At 37.7% G+C, this 20,308-nt stretch overlaps 1 protein-coding gene across 3 annotated transcripts in view; it reads left to right on the top strand.

The window, feature by feature from the left end:
• AIM1 (absent in melanoma 1) overlaps positions 1-20,308 on the top strand; it is a 96,196-nt gene that overhangs the window by 29,336 nt on the left and 46,552 nt on the right. For all 3 annotated transcript variants that reach the window (XM_419809.8, XM_004940348.5, XM_046939150.1), the window contains exon 2: positions 1,391-1,520. In XM_419809.8, the coding sequence (XP_419809.7) occupies positions 1,485-1,520 (36 nt within the window). In that variant the 5' untranslated portion in view covers positions 1,391-1,484. The remainder of the gene's footprint in view (positions 1-1,390; positions 1,521-20,308) is intronic.

The following is a 20,308-nucleotide window of genomic DNA, read 5'->3' as shown; positions in this document are numbered from 1 at the left end:
AGTGCACATATGTTAAGAACAAAACAAAGAAAAACATTAGAGACATTGTTTTTGCTGACAGCAAAGTATTTGTGGAGGGTATTTTATACCTAAAAATCTGTCTGTGTTTCAAACTGGAGTGAGTTGAGTGGAAGGCCTTCAATACAGCTGCGGGGAGGGAGGGGGCTGCCTGTGATGCTGATGGAGGATGGAGGCTTGTTCAGCCCTGGAGAAGAAGCAGCTCTGGGGTGTGAGGAGGAATCAGGAGGCCTCCAAGTACAATCAGATTGGTCACCAAGACAGAGACAGATTCTCTGTAGTGTTACAAGGCAGGATGGCGAGAAGCTATGAGACAACAGGCAAAAACTGAGAAAGGAGATTTGGACTGGACGAATATTGTAGCTGTTTCCCCGGAGAGGTGATGTCTCTGTGCTTTTGTCTTCAGATTTGACTGGTTAAAGAGCTGAGCAACTTGGTCTTATCCCGCAGCTCCTTTTGTTTCTGCAGCAGGTTGGCCCAGAGACCTCCTGGGATCCCTTCCAACCTGAGTTATCTTATGAACTTAAGAAAAATGCAGTCCAAATTGGAAATGAAGATACCAAAATACATTGATTAAAAAAAGCTGAATTTTAACTAACTGTTGGATCATCTGAAGGATTAAGTATACAAAATGTCATTTTTAATCAAGCCGTTTAATTAAGTTATATCTTCATCGAATTCTTTGGTTCTTTGCTACTTCATTACTTCGGTTCTTCAGGCAGCAAAATGAAAGGGATGATACAAGTTGTCCATTGTTTTCTACTGTGTTGTTTCTCACTTATGAAGAAACCGTGTGAACTTTTCCACATTCTTTGGATTCCAAAATTCAAAATTGACACTGCAAAAAAACGTAAGCAAAATGTATGGGTTATTGCAAAGATTGTATCCATTGTCACTGTGACAGTATCTTCCCAATAAATGACCTTCTATTTTGTTAATTCAGCTGATACTTTATTGAGACAGCTTAAGGAAGGAAGGTGAGCAGCATGTGATGTAATGTGGAACAATAAGCCCCAAATGTTGTAATCTGCTGTTGTCTGTAGAGATGGAGTGTCATAAGATAATAAGAGTGCTTTTCTTCGCTTGTGGCTCTGATGTGGTTATCTTGCTGAATATTGTAATCATTTTCATTTGTTTTGGTATCAGGAAAGAGCTGACAAGTCAGGGTTACAGATAGCTGAAGCAGCTGGGATGAATTGATATCTAAGAGTAGTGAGTAGTTTGGCTTAAAAAAAGCTGTATGATTTATAAGTATTTGAAGCCTGGAACCAGTACAACAGGAGAAAAGAGTTGTCAAGAAATACAGCGGATATTAGCTCAGACTTTATTTCACTAGGATGTATTAATTAGACAATATTTACTCTCCTTTTAGGTACTACGATATATCAGGCACACGCTATACTGTTCAAGAGAGCCAACTACCATCAGTAATCTGTCCACACTCTTACGTTCTTCCATCAATATCAATGTCTACCGCCTCGTTACCAGCAGCACTTAGGAAGGTAAGAGAAAACTGAGTATCTACGTTTACAAAAAACATGTACATATAGATATATGTATATAAGTATATATATAATGAAGAGGACGACTAATCTGAAAACAGAATTTAATACAAGTTATAATTGTACGTAATCTTCCTTTAAAAGAAGTGTAGTTGAAGTACTGGAAATTTTTCAAATAAATGTCATATGCGGAAATAAAGAAGGTACATAATTGCTATAAGCTGACATGAACAGCCAACAAAGGAAATGGCTGGAGGAGATCTTCCACATGTTCTCACAAACCATATGGCTTTTTCCTTTCGATTATAAAATATACATAAGCCAAAATGATAAACGAACAGCAGTTACAGCTCCATGGTTTCTCACTTAACCTCCACTGTTTTCTGTGAAAGTATTATTCCAGAGAAAGAAAAAGGGCTATGCGTTAATTTTCTGAAGTTCATTTAGTTCGTGTAGTGTTACTCATTTTCTTGGCAGCAGTACTGTTTCACGGAAGCAAGCTAGAGAAAATGCTAATTGTTTCTGCTCTAATGTGAGAACTTCATTTCAGATTGCAGACAATGTTGTGCAATACCATTCTTGTCTTTATTTTAATCTTTCTGTGAAGAGAAAAATACTTCTTTTTCATGTTAACAAAAGTGCAGTAATTACAAAAGCTGTTTTTTTTTTTTGTTGTTGTTGCTTGTGGAACTAATATTCATCTGAATATATTTGATGAGGACCTAAAGTATTCTGTCTTTAAAACAAACAAATGTCTCGTCTAGTCTGGTCAAACCCGGAAATCTTATCTACTAATTTCTATATGAAGCCTTTGGAAAAGACTCATTGGTCTTAATTGAATAGACAAATGATGTAAACCCCAAACATCCCTTGTGGTCTCATTCAGCATCTCGGTTCCATTGGTACTGTAGAAACACACCTACAAACAGAGCTCCATTCTTTGCAGTTATGAAACTGCAAAATGCTGAAGTATTTTAATGGGCCGTGGAAGCCAGCTTAGGACTTAGCTTCTAACAGAGCAAACTGCTGTTCTCGTAGCTTTGTATATTAATTATTTGCAAAGAATTCTTGCAAAGGGCTGATCATCTGATAAGTACATTTAAGAAAAAAAAACAAGGAAATTAATTTTATTTTTCATAGGAATTAGGGAGAGATGGAGGGGAGAAGGAGAGTGAAAGGAGAGAGAATTCAGCAGTTTCTTTTGTTTTAGGATAATCCGGTATAGTATATAATAATGTAGTCACCTGATGATGACAGATAGATTATGGGGATTGGGCTTTAATGAAGCTCTGTCTTCCCTCAGCACTTCTTGTGGGAGAGCAGTAGAAAACTGCATGACGCAGAACATGAGCTGTTTGCATCAGACTCCTCTCTGTTGCTCTCCTCTCTACAGAAATCTATTCACAAGCCCTTTAAAGGTGAATGTACTGAATAGAGTCTCGTAGACTAATTTATAAAGTTTGTATCAGTTTTTATTACTCCTTTTTTTTCTTTGTTTTCTTTTTTGTCTAATTTAGTTTTTTCCCTTTGCCTCAGATAATTAAGAGCTGACTCTAGCAATGACTAAAACAGACAAGCTCTCCTGCATTCTTTTATTAATTAAACTGTCTTCTTGAGAAACCTTGCTTATCAGTCTCTGGAACTTGCTAATATTTAGTTTTGTTTTCTGAAAGAAAAAAAAAAGTGTATATGTAAATACATTGCTGTTTTCTCTTTCAGTAATAGTGATCACTATATGACAGAATTCACTTTCACCTAAATCCCCTTCCACTCTCAGCCAGTTCATGCCTACTAAGAGGATCTAAAATAGCCACTCCCTTAATAGTTTTCCTCACCTTCTGAAGAAAAAGCTGTCCCCAGCATATTCCAAGAACTTGTTGGACTGTCTCTGTCTTGTATTTCTTTTCCAACAGGAAAAAAGAAATAATTCCAAGAAGTAATTAAAGCCGTCAGGTTCTGTCCTTTTGGATGCTTCCCTTCCTTGATCAAAAACAGTCTTCCCTCCACTCAATTAACTAGTGTATAATAGACTTCTATTATAGCATACCCTGGTTTCTCCTTTCATCTTCTTCCAGAGTTGTTTAACAAATCTTCATCTTACCCATTCTAGTGCTTCAGAGCAGCTCTTCTTGATATACAATGCAACTTGTTTCTCCTTTTCACTTGGCTTTCATAAATAGTGCTAGTAAAGAAGAAGAAAATTTAAAAAATGTTGAAGTTCACTTGCTTGATAGTGTTATTCAGTGAGTAAATGTTGTGCTGCACGAATTACAAAGCAAAAATGTTTTCTTTCATCACACTGTTTTTGGAAAAAAGTGACATCCTTCTGTATCAATAGTATTCTCTCATCAAATGCCTTTTGTGCTGATTCAGATGTATTCCTAGTTTTGTTCAAAGATTTCCACTTTTCTCTTTGCAAATCTGTCTGGCATTTATCACTTTGTTTTATTATAGCCTTATGTTTTTGTACAGCTATATAAAAATCATTGAGAGTTTTTTGTAAATGTACTTAGCAAATAGGTAAATTGCGTATCTTCACTGGGGCAACTAGATCTATGAGAAAGTAATAAATGATAAAAAATTAAAATATATTTCATTTTCTTTATTTTTCTAGCCTATTTAATATGCAAAATATTCATTTTTAAAATATAAAATAACTTCTGGTATTTTTGCAAATAGGATTTTGGTAACGCTATTAAACACTGAAAAAAAAACATTTCTAGATGTCAGTTCTGCAAAGTATTCTATCACTAGATTTATAAAACTCAATTCCTTTTCATTTTTCCACACGATGCATTCTGTCCTTGGTTATGTTTGCACAATCTAGTTATTCTCAGAGGAGCTACATAAGAGGAATTTGTGTTTATGAATTTGTTTGTAAATGAACGAAAACAACTTGATTAGTTTCCTGTTTATATTGAATATGTCTGTGCAGAACTGCCTTGAAGATGATTTGATCTGTCACATAGCCTATATCCCTTGAAGCAGATCGCCATGGCCATAAATTTATGATCATTTTTAATATTTTTCAAACTGTTTAAATTAGTATAGCAATGTGACCAGTGCTTTTACTATTGATGAAGAAACAACTACCTGAGAGTTCACTGCATTCAGCTCTCTTCAAAAAAATAATAATCTGAGGATCAAATAACAGATAAACATGCATTTTGCAGTTGTACACTTTCAATAGGAATAAAATGGGTGTCAATACAAGTTGAGGAGTCTTACCTGCAACATGGCAAACTCAAATGACCTTAAATTACATAGCTACAGACAAATAGACTTTAATCTGATAGGTTTCAGTATAGTTAGGCTGAAAGATATTTGCTCCTGTAAAGGCCAATTTTAAATTTAGATTGGCTTCTACTGATAGTAAAATGAGTGAATGAATAGAATGTTCTTAATCCTTCCTTATGTATACATTTCCTCTTCACTAGGACAATGATTACAAAACATCTGGACTTTTTAAAATCCCATTTTTTTTCTAACAGTCAGATATCTGTGCTCTAATGCTGTCTCTCCTCTTACATCAAGGTGTTGATTAGTCAGTTTTTGAGACATATAACCAGATATCTGTCTAAAGGTTTCTCAGGATTCTCCGTCTAGATAAGAGTTCTCACACCTACTTGCTACCGGAATACAGTCACTGCCTTTCACACAAAGATTCAGTCCTATGACATGAATATTTAACTAAGGAAACTGGGTGGAGTACTTCTAACACCCAGGTGTGGCTATGGAAGCCCATTTTGATTCTGTGTCAAATTGCTGGATTAAATGACTTTATTCTATCACTGCTGTTGCCATGCTCCTGAGACAACAGATACGCAGATCTGAAAGTTTCCTTGCTCTTTAACTCATCTTTCATCTTTTCATCTTAACTCATAGCTGGTCAATATCTAGGATGTTTTCAACTTACCATTTCTCATCTGCTTCTTCAATTTCATTTCTGCTTTGCTCAGAGTAATGCTAGCAAAACATCAAGCCTAGGTCCTCAATGTGGTTCTTCTTACAGTGCTTTATTTTCTCAAGAAATATCAAAACGCTCAGTATATTTGGGATCTCGGAGGATTGCAAAATCACCTGCCAGGGTGATGTTTTAAACTGTGGATACAAAGCATTTTGTACTGACACTTCATAATCTTCCAGTACCGAGGGTGAAAACAGGTGAACCACTAAACAAAATTATCAGCTTGTGGATGGGTGAGAGGAGCCTGCCCTGAGGAGAACAAGTCTTTGCCTTAAGGTTCACCACAGTTTTCAGAAGATATGGCCTTTCAGTGGTTAACCGTTCTTCTCCCAAGACAGAAAGAAGAAAAGGAATCCTTCCTCAGCCTAGAAAAAAAACAAACTGAACAAATCCCTATAACTGAAGTCCTAGAAAGCGAGTAATGCAGGAGCTAGGAGTGTTTGCTGTTGTATGTTTTCTCAGGTGAAAGAAAATAAAAAGTCCAGGAAAGCACTAACCTGCTTTGTGCAAAGACTCAGGAAAAGGGGAGAGGAAATTATATGGCATTTTCGGATTTTTTTCCTTGGAGTAGAAGGGTAGGCACAACAAAGCAGTTATTTAAGTGGAGATTGGGGGGTGGTGATGGGCATGTTCTTGATTTTGTTTTGTTCTCTTTTAAGTCCTCAGCTGTTTGGATTAAGCTATACCTTTCTAGCTGAGTAAGTGTTGCAGGACAAAATTATATTACCAGAAAACAAACAAACAAACAAAACCGAACAACAAAATAAAACAGGGGAAAAAAGTGTTTTCAGTGTTTTACTGGACATCAGAATTCTTGCTGGAGTTTCTATCAGCTTAATTCTGTTTATGTTCAACTGCTGTGTAAAGGAATGTACTTTTTTTTTCCTCCTTCAAAGTAACTGTTGTGTTCTCTGTCTGGTAAAACTCCTATTATTTCTAGTGTGGTCAGTAGAGAAGGGCCTCTAAATTTGGGTTGTAGGCCTTGTTCAGTGCAGATTATTCACTGCTGCTACGTAATGCTTCGAGCCACCTTCCTCCCACGTGTGACTTGTTTCCCTGAAGTAATGACACTTTGTGCCTCGCAGGCTTAACAAATTGAATCATTTTCCTCTTTCTGTTCCACTAGGAACTACCCCTGTTACTTGGCAGATAGGTGCAAAATCCCTTGATAATCCCCACATGATATTCTTCAACAAAAAGTTGGAATTTACTTGCTCTCTTTTCAATTAGTCATGCTTGTGGTCACTCCAGTAGGGCTACTTTTTAATGACATTGCTCTCCAGTGTCATTCCTGCAGAGAAAAGCGTAGCCTCCCATATTTAAAATTTTAAAGTATAACTTTTATCCTCTGTTAACCTCTGTAAACAGCCAGATCTTCCCGTGACAGTCACCGGCCTCCAATCCACTCATTTACAGGAAACCTGGAGAAATAAATTTCTATGCTTAAAGTGAACCAAAAATATAGAAATAGAGAGATTTTTATAGACTAGGATAGATAGAAAAATGTATTTACATATATGCATATATAAATGTACTTCTAAATGTATATATGACTTTATTACAGTTTGGAGGGTGTTATCCATGAGCCATAGATTCGGGATCACTCTCCAGATGTATTTGTGTGAATTGAAGAGATCAGTATACAGAAAGAATAATAATAAAAAAAAAAGATCAAATATGGTAAAGCATGGATCACGTGAGAGTTCTTTAACAAAACTTAGAGCAGCTACATTATTCATTGTCTGTGTGGCTTTTAATATGGATTTTAATAGGATGTTATTGTGCTGGCTGCTAAGCACAGTAATTCTTTATTGTGGTCAAAAATGTCTAGGAAAACATGAGAAAGTTATAATAGTTTATCTAAGTTGTTTTTTTCTTTTATCCTATCTATGCAATTTGTACCTATTCTTAGGCTGCAACCATGCTGTGGTTTGGGCAAGAAGGTGATGTTAATAGGAAAAGAGCACTGAAGTCTTTGCTTTGAAATTCATGGTTAAAAAAAAAAAATAAAGGAATTGAGTTTCCAAACCAAACCAGTTGAGTAAGGTGGAGAGATGTGGGAAGGGAAAACGAGTGCCTCATTTTGCCCTGGCCCTGCCAGCATTTCTTATATGGTTGACAAAGGATTTATGCTACACTTAGCAAATATTTAATTTACTCTGTCTGTACTTTAAACTTTTAAAGTTTTTATAGGATGCTTAGCTCTGAATCATGCTATATTTTGCAATAGTTTTAGATGATTAATACTGAAATATTCTTTCAGAATGACTTAGTTGATAAATATGCAATTCATAATTAAAAACCAACAACACACTAACCAATTACAAGCAAAGTGTAAATAGTACTGAAGTCATCATGGGAGCCAGAAAGTACATAACTGGGACTGAATTTAAAAGCTGACCACTTAAGTCACAGCGATGTCTCCCACAGACATTTGTGTTCTGAGAAGCCATTATATCTTAAATCACTTGTCCTCAGTATTTAGTGAGTAGTGTCATAAAGCAGTAACCTTAAATGATCTGGTAAAATGTGAAAACCCACAAAGGATTGCAGGGAGTATAACTTCTGTCAGTAGGCTTTCCATTAAGAGGATGTCTAAGACTAAAGTCGACAGAGATGTAATAGCAGTGTTGATTACTGTTGAGTATATCTGACGGAAAGGGATGCTCAGTACTGCGTAGACAAGGCAAAACTGGCCCCAGCATGCCCTAACAGCCATTATGTAATACCACCTGCTGGCATGAGCCCACACATTGGCCAACTCTCCCTAAGGAACAGGACTAAGTATCAGTGGAGGACTGAACTACAATTTGCTTAATTCTTTCAGCTTAAATAACTCCTAGTACTGTCTTTTGCTGTACATATTTCTAAGCTTTTGACACTGAAACCTACAGAGGCAGCAAAGCCCCTATACAAGCAATTTACTTTTCATAGCACATGTGTACCAGCATAACAGTAGGAATGCTGAATCAGGAGTGGACAGCCACCTGTAGTTGTAAATGAACGTTGGTGATGATTTACTGGCTGACGGAACTCAGATATCATGTCTACCTTAAAGAGAAGTTAAAGGTAAACACAGTGTGAATCTGTACATCAGGCACTTCTGCTTTTGAGCTTTGATGGCTGCATTTCCATTCCTTTATCTGTATCTGTGCTTTGTCAAGGCCTAGATAAGAGAGAGAAAGGGGACAAGAGGGATACGAGTGGGGAGACATGGAAAAGATGAAACTAAAGAATACCAATAACAAAGTAAAAACAAACATCTCTTTATAGATGAAATCCATAGCAGATAGGAAAGATATCAAGACTAAATATGTAAACAGGAGTCTACTGTCTTCTGAACACTCCTGTTTACATATTTTGTTGCACTTCTCTAGGAATCTACCAATGGGATCTTGATGTAATTCTGATTTATTTTATGTTTCTGGTTAGAACTGTTGTGAAAATTGCACCAACACAAAATTAAGCCATGCATGGTAGAACTTTCTGTCCAGTATGATTGATGTGAGATATACAAAGAAGTCAAGAATTACTGATTTAAGAGTATCCATAATGGTATGTGCTTTTGGTTAAGAATCATTTTGCCTAGATTTATCATGACACAGCAAGCATAGATAACACTGCAGCAGAAATGTTCTGGATGCTACACTGTGGTTCTTTCACAGAAAAAAAAAATTGCAAGGTGCCCTCAATTCAACTGCATTTGTTGATAACGAAGGCAGGAGAATCCAGCAGCCAGTTACACGTGCACAGGCATGCCTACAGTACTATGTAGACAGAGATCAAAATTCTGAGAAGTCCCAAAAGAAAAAAGCTTGGATACCAGGTGCATTATAGAACTATCTGATTATTATTATTTGGCTTTGTCACACAGCTCACTGAAGACATGTTCCTCCTTCTATCTTCCAAAAACTCTTGAAATTTAGGGGTAACTAAAGCACAAGAGAGGTTCTCAGCTATCCACGAAAGGAGCTCTCTGAATATTGCTCAACAATTACTTCTCTGCCTAATAAAATACTGTTCTGCTGACTAGACTGATGGCATCATTGCAATTTCCTTGTCGTTCAACTTTTTTCCATATTCCCAGCTCATTATACCTCTTATCCCCATATGAACCACAAATTCACTTCTGTATTAACTTTAAAAGGGTTTAATTTTGTTATTTGCAGTCTGGCTTAAGACACCAACTCTCTTATTTCCTAAAAATAATATCCAGTTCTTCTGGCTGATCGTGAGAAGCCTTGAGAACAACCTTGTCTTGTATTTCTGTGGCTTTTTGGTGAGGACTTTTATTTTGAGCTGTAGCACGAGATTAAATAAGCTGTGGTTGATTGCAGGTGTACAGACCTACAGCTGAGAGCTAACGTGGGCCTTAGAGAAGTATAAAAGGCAGGAGGGATGATGGCATAGAGTTACTCAGTATTTTCATAGGAGTAACGTGACTTCTGGAGTACTGGTGTGAGAAAAATGTCCCTTGTATTCTAAGACTGTCATTCAAGATAGCAGTGGATGTACTGAGTCTGCTTCCAAAAACTTAAACATGTCTACCTTGAAGCAGGAGAATTATAGAAAAGCTGTGTCCGACCTCACATTAGGCCTGTCTTTCTTCTGAGCTATGTTTGAAATTGAATTTCATCTTAGCTGTTACATGCCCTGTGTGATACTGTGAAGAAGTTATGAAGATACAAACAGCAAAAGTGAGTTTCTGTTGGGATCGTTGGTGACTGCTGAAAAGGCAGTGACACGAGCATTTGTCCAAAATGTTTATTAGTGCCAAGTTCTTCAGAACTGAAGCACTGAATCATCTACAGTCTATCACCAGGCAATGACAACACATGAGGTCTGTTAAACTGGCACTCTGCTCTGCTGTGCAGGAACGAGATAATACGCTGTTTCAACACTGAGCAGGCAAGGCAGTGTGCCTTGCAGAGCTGAAAGTCATCAGTGATCAAATGTGGACAAGCAAAATAAGTCTAGTATTGGTGATGTGGGAGCATGAACTAGGCAGGTCACTGTTATCAGTGGCCATCCTTTATCTACCCCACCTGGCGTATCATCCTGCCAAAAACCTAGCTAGCATTTCAACATCTTACTGTTGTTGCTCATGCTCCTATGTAACCCTTAGGAAGGCACCAGGCACTTTTCCACCTTCTTCCTAAAGGGCATACTCCTCCTTCTCTTTTCCCTTGGTAAGTACAGTCCTGTTAAGTTGGTGTTTGAATCACCAGGACTCTGTTTCTGGCCCCCATGCTAGGCTATTTTACAGCGATCTGCACACTGCTTTGCATCATGCTCTTGTACCACTTCCACACTTGCACAATGTGCTGGAATGGTTTTCAGGACCTTGGCAGCCAGCTGAGCTCTCTCTTTGGGTGTAACTGTATTTCCATTTTGCTCTGCTATGTGACCAGGTGGCTCAGCATATCCGCAGTACACCTGTGCACCCTCAGATCTGAGGAGATTGCGACACAAAGCTTTTAGTATAGCTCATTCCTCCTGACCACGCTTTTGCCATTTGTACTCTATATAATGTATGTGACAATTAGGAAAGTGTGTATATATATACATATATTTACATATATTTAGGACTAGAGGGAATGGCTTCAAGTTGCGCCAGGGAAGATTCAGGCTGGACGTTAGGAAATACTACTTCTCTGAAAGGGTGGTCAGGCACTGGAATGGGCTGCGCAGAGAGGTGGTGGAGTCACCGAGCCTGGTGGTGTTCAAAGAGCCTTTGGATGTTGTGTTGAGGGACATGGTTTAGCGAGAACCATTGGTGAAGGGCGAATGGTTGGACTGGATGATCCTGTGGGTCTTTTCCAACCTTAGCGATTCTATGATTCTATATAATTTATTGCTCTGTAGTTCCATCTGCAGTATAATAATGGGTTTGCAAAGGATAGTCATGAAAAATTTCTTTCTGGATTTATTCTGAGAACTGAATTACAGTGAGCAAGCTGAGATGCTTCTTCATTTATCCCTTTAAAACAAGCACTCAGTCTGCCATAGCTTGAAGTCTGCAAGTGCAAAGAGCAATGCACTTTAATAAAGAATTTGCTAAACTGTTTGCAACTGTTTGACTGAGATTTAGAGATTTTAAAATATACCTACCATTCCTACGAACTAGCTTGGCTGAAAGAATTTTCAAAGTCACAGTGGGTTGCAAATTCGAAACTTACCTGTTTAACTGCAACAGTTGCAAACTGTATCTAAGGATTTAAATGGAATATAGTGTTTTATTCTATGAACACTGCTTTTCAGTGGACAACGTAATTCCCTCTAAATTGTACCTTTTGACATGTAAACAAAAATGGAACCTCTTTTCCTCTCCCATCTTTACAAACTCACCTCCCATTTTCAGCTGTCTAGGCACTAGTATTTAGATAAAAAGAATATTGAGATCTGCTTGCTTTTTTGTATTTCTTTTAGAGAAACTTGTGATTTTTAGAAGGCTTATCAGAGGTAATTCTGCATGTTCCCCTCCCCTTTCCTCCAGAGGAGTTTTGATTGTTTTGCTTCTGGGAATGCTAAGGGTATGTTTTTCTTGAGCAAGTAAAACTTATTTTTGTCAGATAAATTTCTGACTCTGGGAGCTGAAATTAAAAAAAATAATAATAATTAAAAAACAACAAACAAACCCCTTTCCAAACATGAGAAAGGTGTATCTACTTCTGTATCCTGGTTTTCCTAAGTCACTGCCCTGCAAAGCAGAAGCTCACCCTGCGTGTTGCTGGCTGCTGCTCAGAGCACTGTGCACAGCTGAAGAACTGAAGAGACTTGTTAGGCTCATCATGCAGCTGGCTGGGAAAGCCTGAGCTGCAGCAGAGACAAAAGATAGAGTCATTTGCAGACAAAAAGGTTGGGTAGCTAGAGGGAAACCGTATGGCACAGCCAAGATTTCTCTTCCCACCCTCCCAACCTTCTGCCAAGAAGGCGTAGGAGGGAAGCGGTGGAGAGGCAACAGGAGAGAACACACACGCTCCTTCCTTCTGTGTAGAGGAAGCACTTGCAGCCTGCCAGGTTTTCACCAGGCATTCCCAGGTGCCTCCCATGTCCTCAGGTGCTGAGGAATAGTGGACTGGGCTCATAGGAAGTGCCCCCCAGAGTTGCTTATGGAGAAAGTTGTTACCAAACTGTGTTTAGAAAGGTTTTCAAACAGTTCAAGCCCAACACTGTAACTGTGGTAGTTAAAACTGCATTTGATGAATCCTGCTGCTTTTAAGGATTAGCACAAAAAGTGCCTGTTCGTCATGCCTCTTTGTTGTAGACCGCAGGCACCAATGCCTGTCCTGGTGTGCTGGATAGGCCTGTGCCCGAACTAACATCTTACTCCAAGACTCAAGTCTGGAATCAGTAGCCCCGTGTATTTCTTGATGTTTCTTGGAAACGTTGGTATTTGTGAACTGTAGAGCCTAACCCATTTTGATCCGCTTCCTTGCTCATCATTCTTTATCAACAAAAAATACTGATTTTAGGGGTAAAACCTGATTTTTTTTTTAAGAGTCAGTAGAAGTTTGAACATTCATCCAATGATCCACTAGTAATAATAGCAAGATTTAAATGCTGCTGTAGTTATGTCTCTTTAGGAGTTCATGTTTAGTAGTTGGTGTGCACAGTAGGCTAATGCAGAATGCCTGTTGAAATAGATCTGTAATAGCAGGAAAACATGCATCTCCTGTTTTCTTCACAAGTAATAATGTGTCTGTTTTCTGGATGGGCACATATTATTCATTTTAATGCTTTATATACTAATTACATCTGTTTGGAGCCTAAAATAAGCACACCTAAGAATTTCATCAAAAAATTCTCTTAGAAGTTTCTGTTGCTTAATGGTGAATATTATGCGATACTGATGTAATCGTGTGATTAAAAGCAAAGAGTTTTGAGAGGTATTCCACCCAATTTAATTTTTGCCCACTGTGGGGAACTAGTGGGTCCTGAGTCACTCCTATCTTCTCTACACTGCTTATATAAAATTTACTGTAATTTATGGTAAGGCAATTCTCTTTAACAGTTATTATAATAATTAGTTAGAGGGAATTCTGGGAGCCTCAGGTGAGCACTGTTATTTAGAATAAACACTAAAGTAACAAATGGTAATTCAAATGTAAGATGAGATGTTCAGCCATTTTTATAAAGTTAGGATAAGGTATTTTAGTAATAATAGTTTCTTGTATTTAATACTCTTCGTGTGTACATGATGAAAACTCTGTACATCAAAGAAATTATCAAAGAGCAGAAACACTTCTTCCATTTTAGAAAAAGGCTCTTTGAAGTACGTAGGCTATCAAGCCCAAATTTTCCAAAGCATCTGCTTTGTTGGGTGCCTTCATACTGGTGGGGTTAACTTGAGACGTGCTTCAGTTTAAAGGTCCTGTTTGTTTAAAGATACTAAATGGTACCCCGGGATAACCTATAATAGAAGTTACAAACTCACAAACTCACAAACTTACAGTACCTTTTTCTAATTTAAGGACCATCACATCTACTTCCAAAAGCAAGCATGTCAAACATGCACTTCTCTTTGTTGTTAGGTTTATGAAATTTGGGTTTTGTCAGATTAGCAGTCCAGTTTGTTTTTATTCTTCAGCAATTTTGCAGTCTTGCAGTAACAACGCAGTGCTTAGAATGATGGCTTTCTGTCTCTTGCCATGCGCGCCTATGGCTGCCTGTTATCTACAGTACCAGAGCTGGAGAAAATCCTTGTGTTGCTTGCAAAAGGACTTTCAGTTCTACAGGTATTGATTCAAATTATTTTACCCAGTGAAAGAAACCCCAGTCTTCCAAATTTCAAATGACATCATAAGTTATCTTTAGGTATCCAGAGCTAGAGCCGGTAAAGGACTAAAAGACATAGGTGGCTTAGTTAACTAACTCGGAAGCATGTTTTTCCTAGGCTGAATTAAAACTTCAGGTGAGGACCTGGGTATCCCGTATAATGCATGCAGAGAGTGAGACAACCTAAATCCTTCATCTGCTGAGTACGTAGGGCTAGCTAACAAGAAAGATTGAGCACAGGAGTGCATTAGGAATGCAGCTACATGCAGAATCATGTAGAGATGCCTAAGTTAGCCCAGGAGGAGCCAACTCAGTTAGCCAGCATGGGGTAGCCACGTCAGTGCAGTGTTTGGCAAAAGCTAATAATGTGTGTGGCTCCGTAGGGTTATTTCCTCTTTGTCCAATAATCGTCTAATGTAAAAATGTATCATCAAATCATCTAATGTAAAAACAGTCCTGAGTGTGCATAATTTCCCTTCTGGGAATACACATCAGTTTTACTCTGTGTGTTTAGCAAAGAAGTCCAGATTGCTACTTAAAATGTTTTTCTTTAGATCAGCAAGATGCAGAATGGAAATCGTAATGAGTTGTCAATTGTGCATTTGTGCATGTGTTAGGTCAAACCTAACTAGCACGTTTGTCTTACTGTAAGCTCAGTAGTACTAGTGAAAACTCTGCAGGTTTTTTTTGGTTTTGTTGCCCATGTCTGGGGTTGCCCATGAGGTTACAGATATTTTATGAGATACTTGTACATGCTCTGAAACATAGCAGAATTTGTTCAAATGTCATATGCTTTTCAGTACTGCAGAGCTCCTATTGACCTAAATGATTCTACATGAAAAGAGGGAAAAGAGATCAAGAGCAGCATTTCACAGTGCTTGAGAACAAGAACTGATTTCCAGACACTTACTGTTTAATCTGTCACACAGACACATACATGTGGAGCAAAAGAAACCTTCTTCCTATCTCCAGTAGTTATATAATCTAAAAGGAATTGAGAAGTGTTGCGGTGAGCTGTATGTCTAAATTACAAATCTCATGTTAAACCCACACATATAGATAAACTATTAGAGTTAGTGGCAGGATACCGGACCCTCCCACAAAACAGAAGAAAGAGGCCCACAGACAGGTAAATGCAAAAATATTTCTGTGTCAGACTCTTTATCATTCTGAACCGCATTCAGAATTGAAAGTAAAAAACAAAATGGGTTTTATTTATTAGACCTAAGAAAACTCCAAGGCCACTTCTTCCCCTACAGAATGTTTTTGCTTTTTAACCTTAGTGCTTAAAATAGCAAGTGCTTTCAAGTCCCTGTCTCTTAGAATAAAACACAGAGAATGTATATTTATTTCCAATTTATACCTCAAGAGAGGTGATGTCTTACTGATTATCTAATTACTGCTCAATGATACTGACTGAACAACAAAGCTAGAAATGCTGAGAGCAAATATATGAACTTAGCTAATATGAAGCTTTTTCATCTCTTACATTGAAACACAACTCCTACTATTATTTAAGTTAATGCTATTTTTTTGCATATAGGTTTATTTCTGGAAGTCTTCCAAGTTCAGGAGAGTTTAAATATTCTCTCAGTTCCTTAATGTTGAATGATCCCTGCTTGTACTTTTAGTGCTGCTTGTTTTCTGCTTTTTCAAATTCCATCTTAGTATCATTTTTCATTGAGACCCCGGAAAAGTGCAGTTTTACTGCACCTGCTTAGGAAAGTGAAGAACCAAGCATACCTGTATAAGTGTCACTTGCAGAATAGAAGCACAACTGATGTTTTCTTCTTTAGCCATCTTAAACGTGGATCAGAAAACTTTTAATCAAGTTTGCGAGAGCCAACGTGTGTGGTATATTTTTCCTACTGTTGCATATCTACGTCCCAGTATTGCATGTTAATGAATGCATGTCAGCTTTTTGCCCAACACTAACTTCACCGCTCCTCGCAGCAGGTTCTCCACTTCTGTTGTGGTGCTTCCTGAGGGATTTGCTGCCACCCTTTGCAGCTCTTCTCTTGTCCTCTGACTGAGTCCTTTTCATAGCTATAATTTGTCTGCCTAATGACTTTATCAGCTGGAAAGGCTCATTTCAGATACTACTTCCTTTTTTGCTTGTTTTTAACTGAGTGCTGCCAGAAGAAAGAAGGGGTTAAAGCGTGGGAGGATTGCTGAGAAGAAGGGTTTGGTTAATGACAGCAGGACTGTACCTCACACACACCGTAGTTTGTTTATTCTTCTGTAAACAGCAAAAAGAATTATCATCATCATGGTAAGGCAAATGGTACTCTTCTTTTTTTCTTTAAACCCCGGCAGTAATCTTGGGGTTCCTACACAATTGATTTTTTAATTGTGAAATCAATTTGATTACCATTAGTTTTATAGAGTGTCTCTTTAAATAACAGATACTGACAGAAGGGGAGGGGGTAAAGATTTTAGTGTATGGAAATAACTAGCTCTGGGGAAGAAGAGATGGGAGCAGGCATGTCTTTTCTGACATGCCTGTTCTTTTTTATCAACCTCTTTTCCTAAATACTGATTTAATTATCTGTTCAGATTGTACTTGTGCTTTTTTGCTTTTGCTGAGTTTTCTGTAAGTAATTCTATCCATTTATTTGATTGAGCACAATTTGCTGATTTCAAGCTAGCTCGTTTATATACATATATGTACTCAATATATAATTATCTTATTTTGGCATCTAAGAAATAATACAGAATTCACACTTCCATCTCTGCTTCACGAGCTGGATATTTCCTTTCAAAAAATAGCCAGTTAAACATGTAGACTCAATATTAGTGTTATTTTAGTTGCTGTTGCAAAATGGTCAATTTTCAGTATACTTTTGAACTACAAATTTAGTTTAACAGTGAACAAATAAATTGGAAAGAGACAGGTCCTGTTCTCTTGAACATCTGTAGCAGAAAATAGGACACATAAGTTGTTTGTGGAAAAAGACGACTGTCAGTAAAAACTTCATTTTGTTTCACTGCATTCTGCTCGGTAGTCTTGTATTTATAGCTCCCTGGTTATTCAGCTAAGTTCCCCAGTCTCTGTAACTACTTTCCCTGTATAAAGTGCTCAGGTGGAAGTGAAATTGTTAGAAACAGCAGTAGATGGATGTTATTCTTACGTAAGCATACCAGTCAAAGAGTTGCAAGACGGAGGGAGTGAATTCCATGCTTGGATGAACATGTTACGTTTACAGCATATTTCTTTCTCTGCGTCTGAAGAGGAAACTGTCAACCTGGAATGTGATGTATTTAAAAGAAATGTTAAAAATGTGTAGCGTGTGCCAAACCTTTGTTACTTAGAGGAAGGCAGCGTGTGGGATAGAGTGTTTGTAATAGTAACCCCTCTTTTGTGGCTTTGTGAAGGGTCAGCATAAACAAGAAAACGTTATTTTAGTGAAGTGAAATGATTCAAATCCGGTTTACTGATGATAAGCCAACGGGTAAAAGTAGAAATCACTTAGGTTAACTTGAAATATAATTGCTTTTTTTTCCTCCCAAACAATTCCCCATACTGTTTCAGGTCAAATGTTTTGTTATTTTTTCCCCATGCTTTTTAAATAAGAGCACAAGCAAAATCAGCAAGCTTTCATTTACATTTACAACTCCCTCCTCCCCTCTGCCAGTAGTTAGGGCACTCACCTGAGAAGTGGGAGAGTGGGGTGATCATCCTTCAGTAGCACTGGAAGCAGGATACTCAGTAGGTCTTATGATGCTCAGGCTTTTCTCTTAGCTTTTACTTGTACAGTCTTCCTTCTCGTCCTTCTACTACTCTTAAAGCACATTTTGACAACAGTACTCCAGCAAAGTTTTCAGCGTACCAAAGCCCAGCACTGCAAATGTTGAATATTTGAGTCAGTCACTGTGAAGAACAGTACAGCCTGAAGAGTAGTAGTTCATTTAAATGTTCTTGGCTAACGCACTTCTTGGGATACCGTATGACTGATAGAACTCTGAGGCTTTCTATTTCTCATGGTTGTAAGAATTATGATACTATGGATTTGAAGAGATCCAAAATGCCTGGCATTCTAGTATTAACTTAGAAGGCTGGTACCTATAGTATCAGAAATGTTCCAAGTAGAGGGGTATCAGAAGTTTGCATGTTACTTGAAATCTATGCTCTTCTAGTGAATGACAAAGAAGACAAGAATCTTACACTTCACTAAACACTTGTTTGTTTTGTTTTTTTTTCCTTCTGAATGCTAACACGTGCTATCAAATAACATGTTTAAATTGCAGGAGAACTATCCACATTAGATATTTCCACCTATCTGTTAGCACAGACTTGCTAATGACTAGTAAAAATACTACTTTTTTTCTATAATGTATGCCCTAAGAAGAGTTCTTGGTCATGTTCAACTGACTCAGATGAAGTAATCTAGCAAAATAACACCCCCATCGATCCCTCAAGACTGAGCCTGAAGCTCTGATTCAACAAATCACATTATGCATACTCTCCACTGGAGACCAGCAAAGCACATGTTTAATTACTTTGTTAAATTAAGGGTTTGGCTGTGGCACCTTACATTAGTTAATGAGGGGGGGGGAAAGAAGAAAAAAAAAAAAAGGAAAAAAAAACCCAGCCAAAAACAGAGGAAATATTTTGATGCTAACATAAAGAGGTATGAATATAAACACAAACAAGATTTACATTTCTTGATTAAGAAGAAAGCATCTTGCTTTCAGATTAGAACACAACGTGGAAGACTCCTGCAGTATACTTGAAACAGCTTCCTGCATTCTGAGCAAGGACAGACAAGCTCTCTCTCTCTTTTATTTTCTTTTCTTAAAAGTTGACTCTGCCGTAGCCTTTGATTGGGGGTTTCTGAAATAGCTGATTTCTCAATGTTAAGAATGCTGAAGTTGAAACTCATTGAAGAAGCCTATTCAGCAGAGAAAGGATACTTCTCGCTCTCTGAAAATCAAATATTTATTTGTTGTGCTCTGTCAGGTTGGGCCCCGTGTATTCGTATCCTGAGAACTTTGGTCTCTGTGCCCTCTTGCACTGGCAATACTGGCTCATCTACATTTATCTGAGTTCAAATACAAGCTCTTCAGGGCAAGTGCCTGGCCTTTTATGTGTTTTGAAAGAGCTGTATGTAATTAAAGTACTTTGTATGAAGAAATTACTTCAAAACAGTTTACATAGGGCAGCTATTTCAAGATCAAGCAAAAATATCCAGCCTTTTTCCCTGAGGAAACAAGGCTTATGTGACTGCACTGGCTGGCTGTCCCTACTCCTTTCCATCCAACACCTTTTGAACTTGTTGGACAGTTTAAACTACATTTGAAAGGGGGAGACGTCTCAAAGATAATTAAGTTCCCATGGACTTTATGAAAATCAACTGCTGGGAAGTGAGAAATCCAGATCCACAGTTCAAATAACTAATTTTTTCTGAGTGTAATCTTGCAAACCCAAACCTTGACTGCAAGTGTAATAATTTCAGCTGAATAGTAATATGCAGATTGAAACCATAATCAGGTTAAATTTCCCCTATTTCGGTCTTCTAGCAGTTTTTAACGTGACTAATATAGTGCATCCTCCTCACACTTGCAATTAGTATGGATTTTCAGAGACGTTATTACTCAGTGCTTATTGGCTTGCTTTAATTGGTTGTACAAATTTCTCATTTTTACTTTTTTTTAGATAACAAACAATGTTCAGTCCTTATACCTTCCTTACAATTAATTAGTACTGGCAATGCATTTGCAGAATAATAATAATAGTAATAAAGCAGATAGTAATTGGGCTATGCTACTCAAGATTATTTTATGTGATAGGGAAATTTACGGCTGGTTTTGTTATCACAGAAGCACCTAAACCATCTGAGCTGTATGAACTTTATGCAGCCCTCAATGCTCCTCTTCGTTTAACCGAGTGTTTTGGTTTGGCCGGTTGAAAGCAGTCACTGAAAGGAGGGAAACAACAGACATCAAGTTTTCTCACTTGCAGATTATGTCACTCTCTTCAGATACATGAAAGAAAATGTAGAAAACAAACCACCAAAACTTGAAGCCCTGATTGTGATCACTG

This window comes from Gallus gallus, chromosome 3 (assembly GCF_016699485.2).
Source record: "Gallus gallus isolate bGalGal1 chromosome 3, bGalGal1.mat.broiler.GRCg7b, whole genome shotgun sequence".
In the NCBI taxonomy this organism is placed as follows: domain Eukaryota; kingdom Metazoa; phylum Chordata; class Aves; order Galliformes; family Phasianidae; genus Gallus; species Gallus gallus.
The sequence above is the reverse complement of the archived record's forward strand: the minus strand, read 5'-3'. Positions and strand labels throughout refer to the sequence as shown.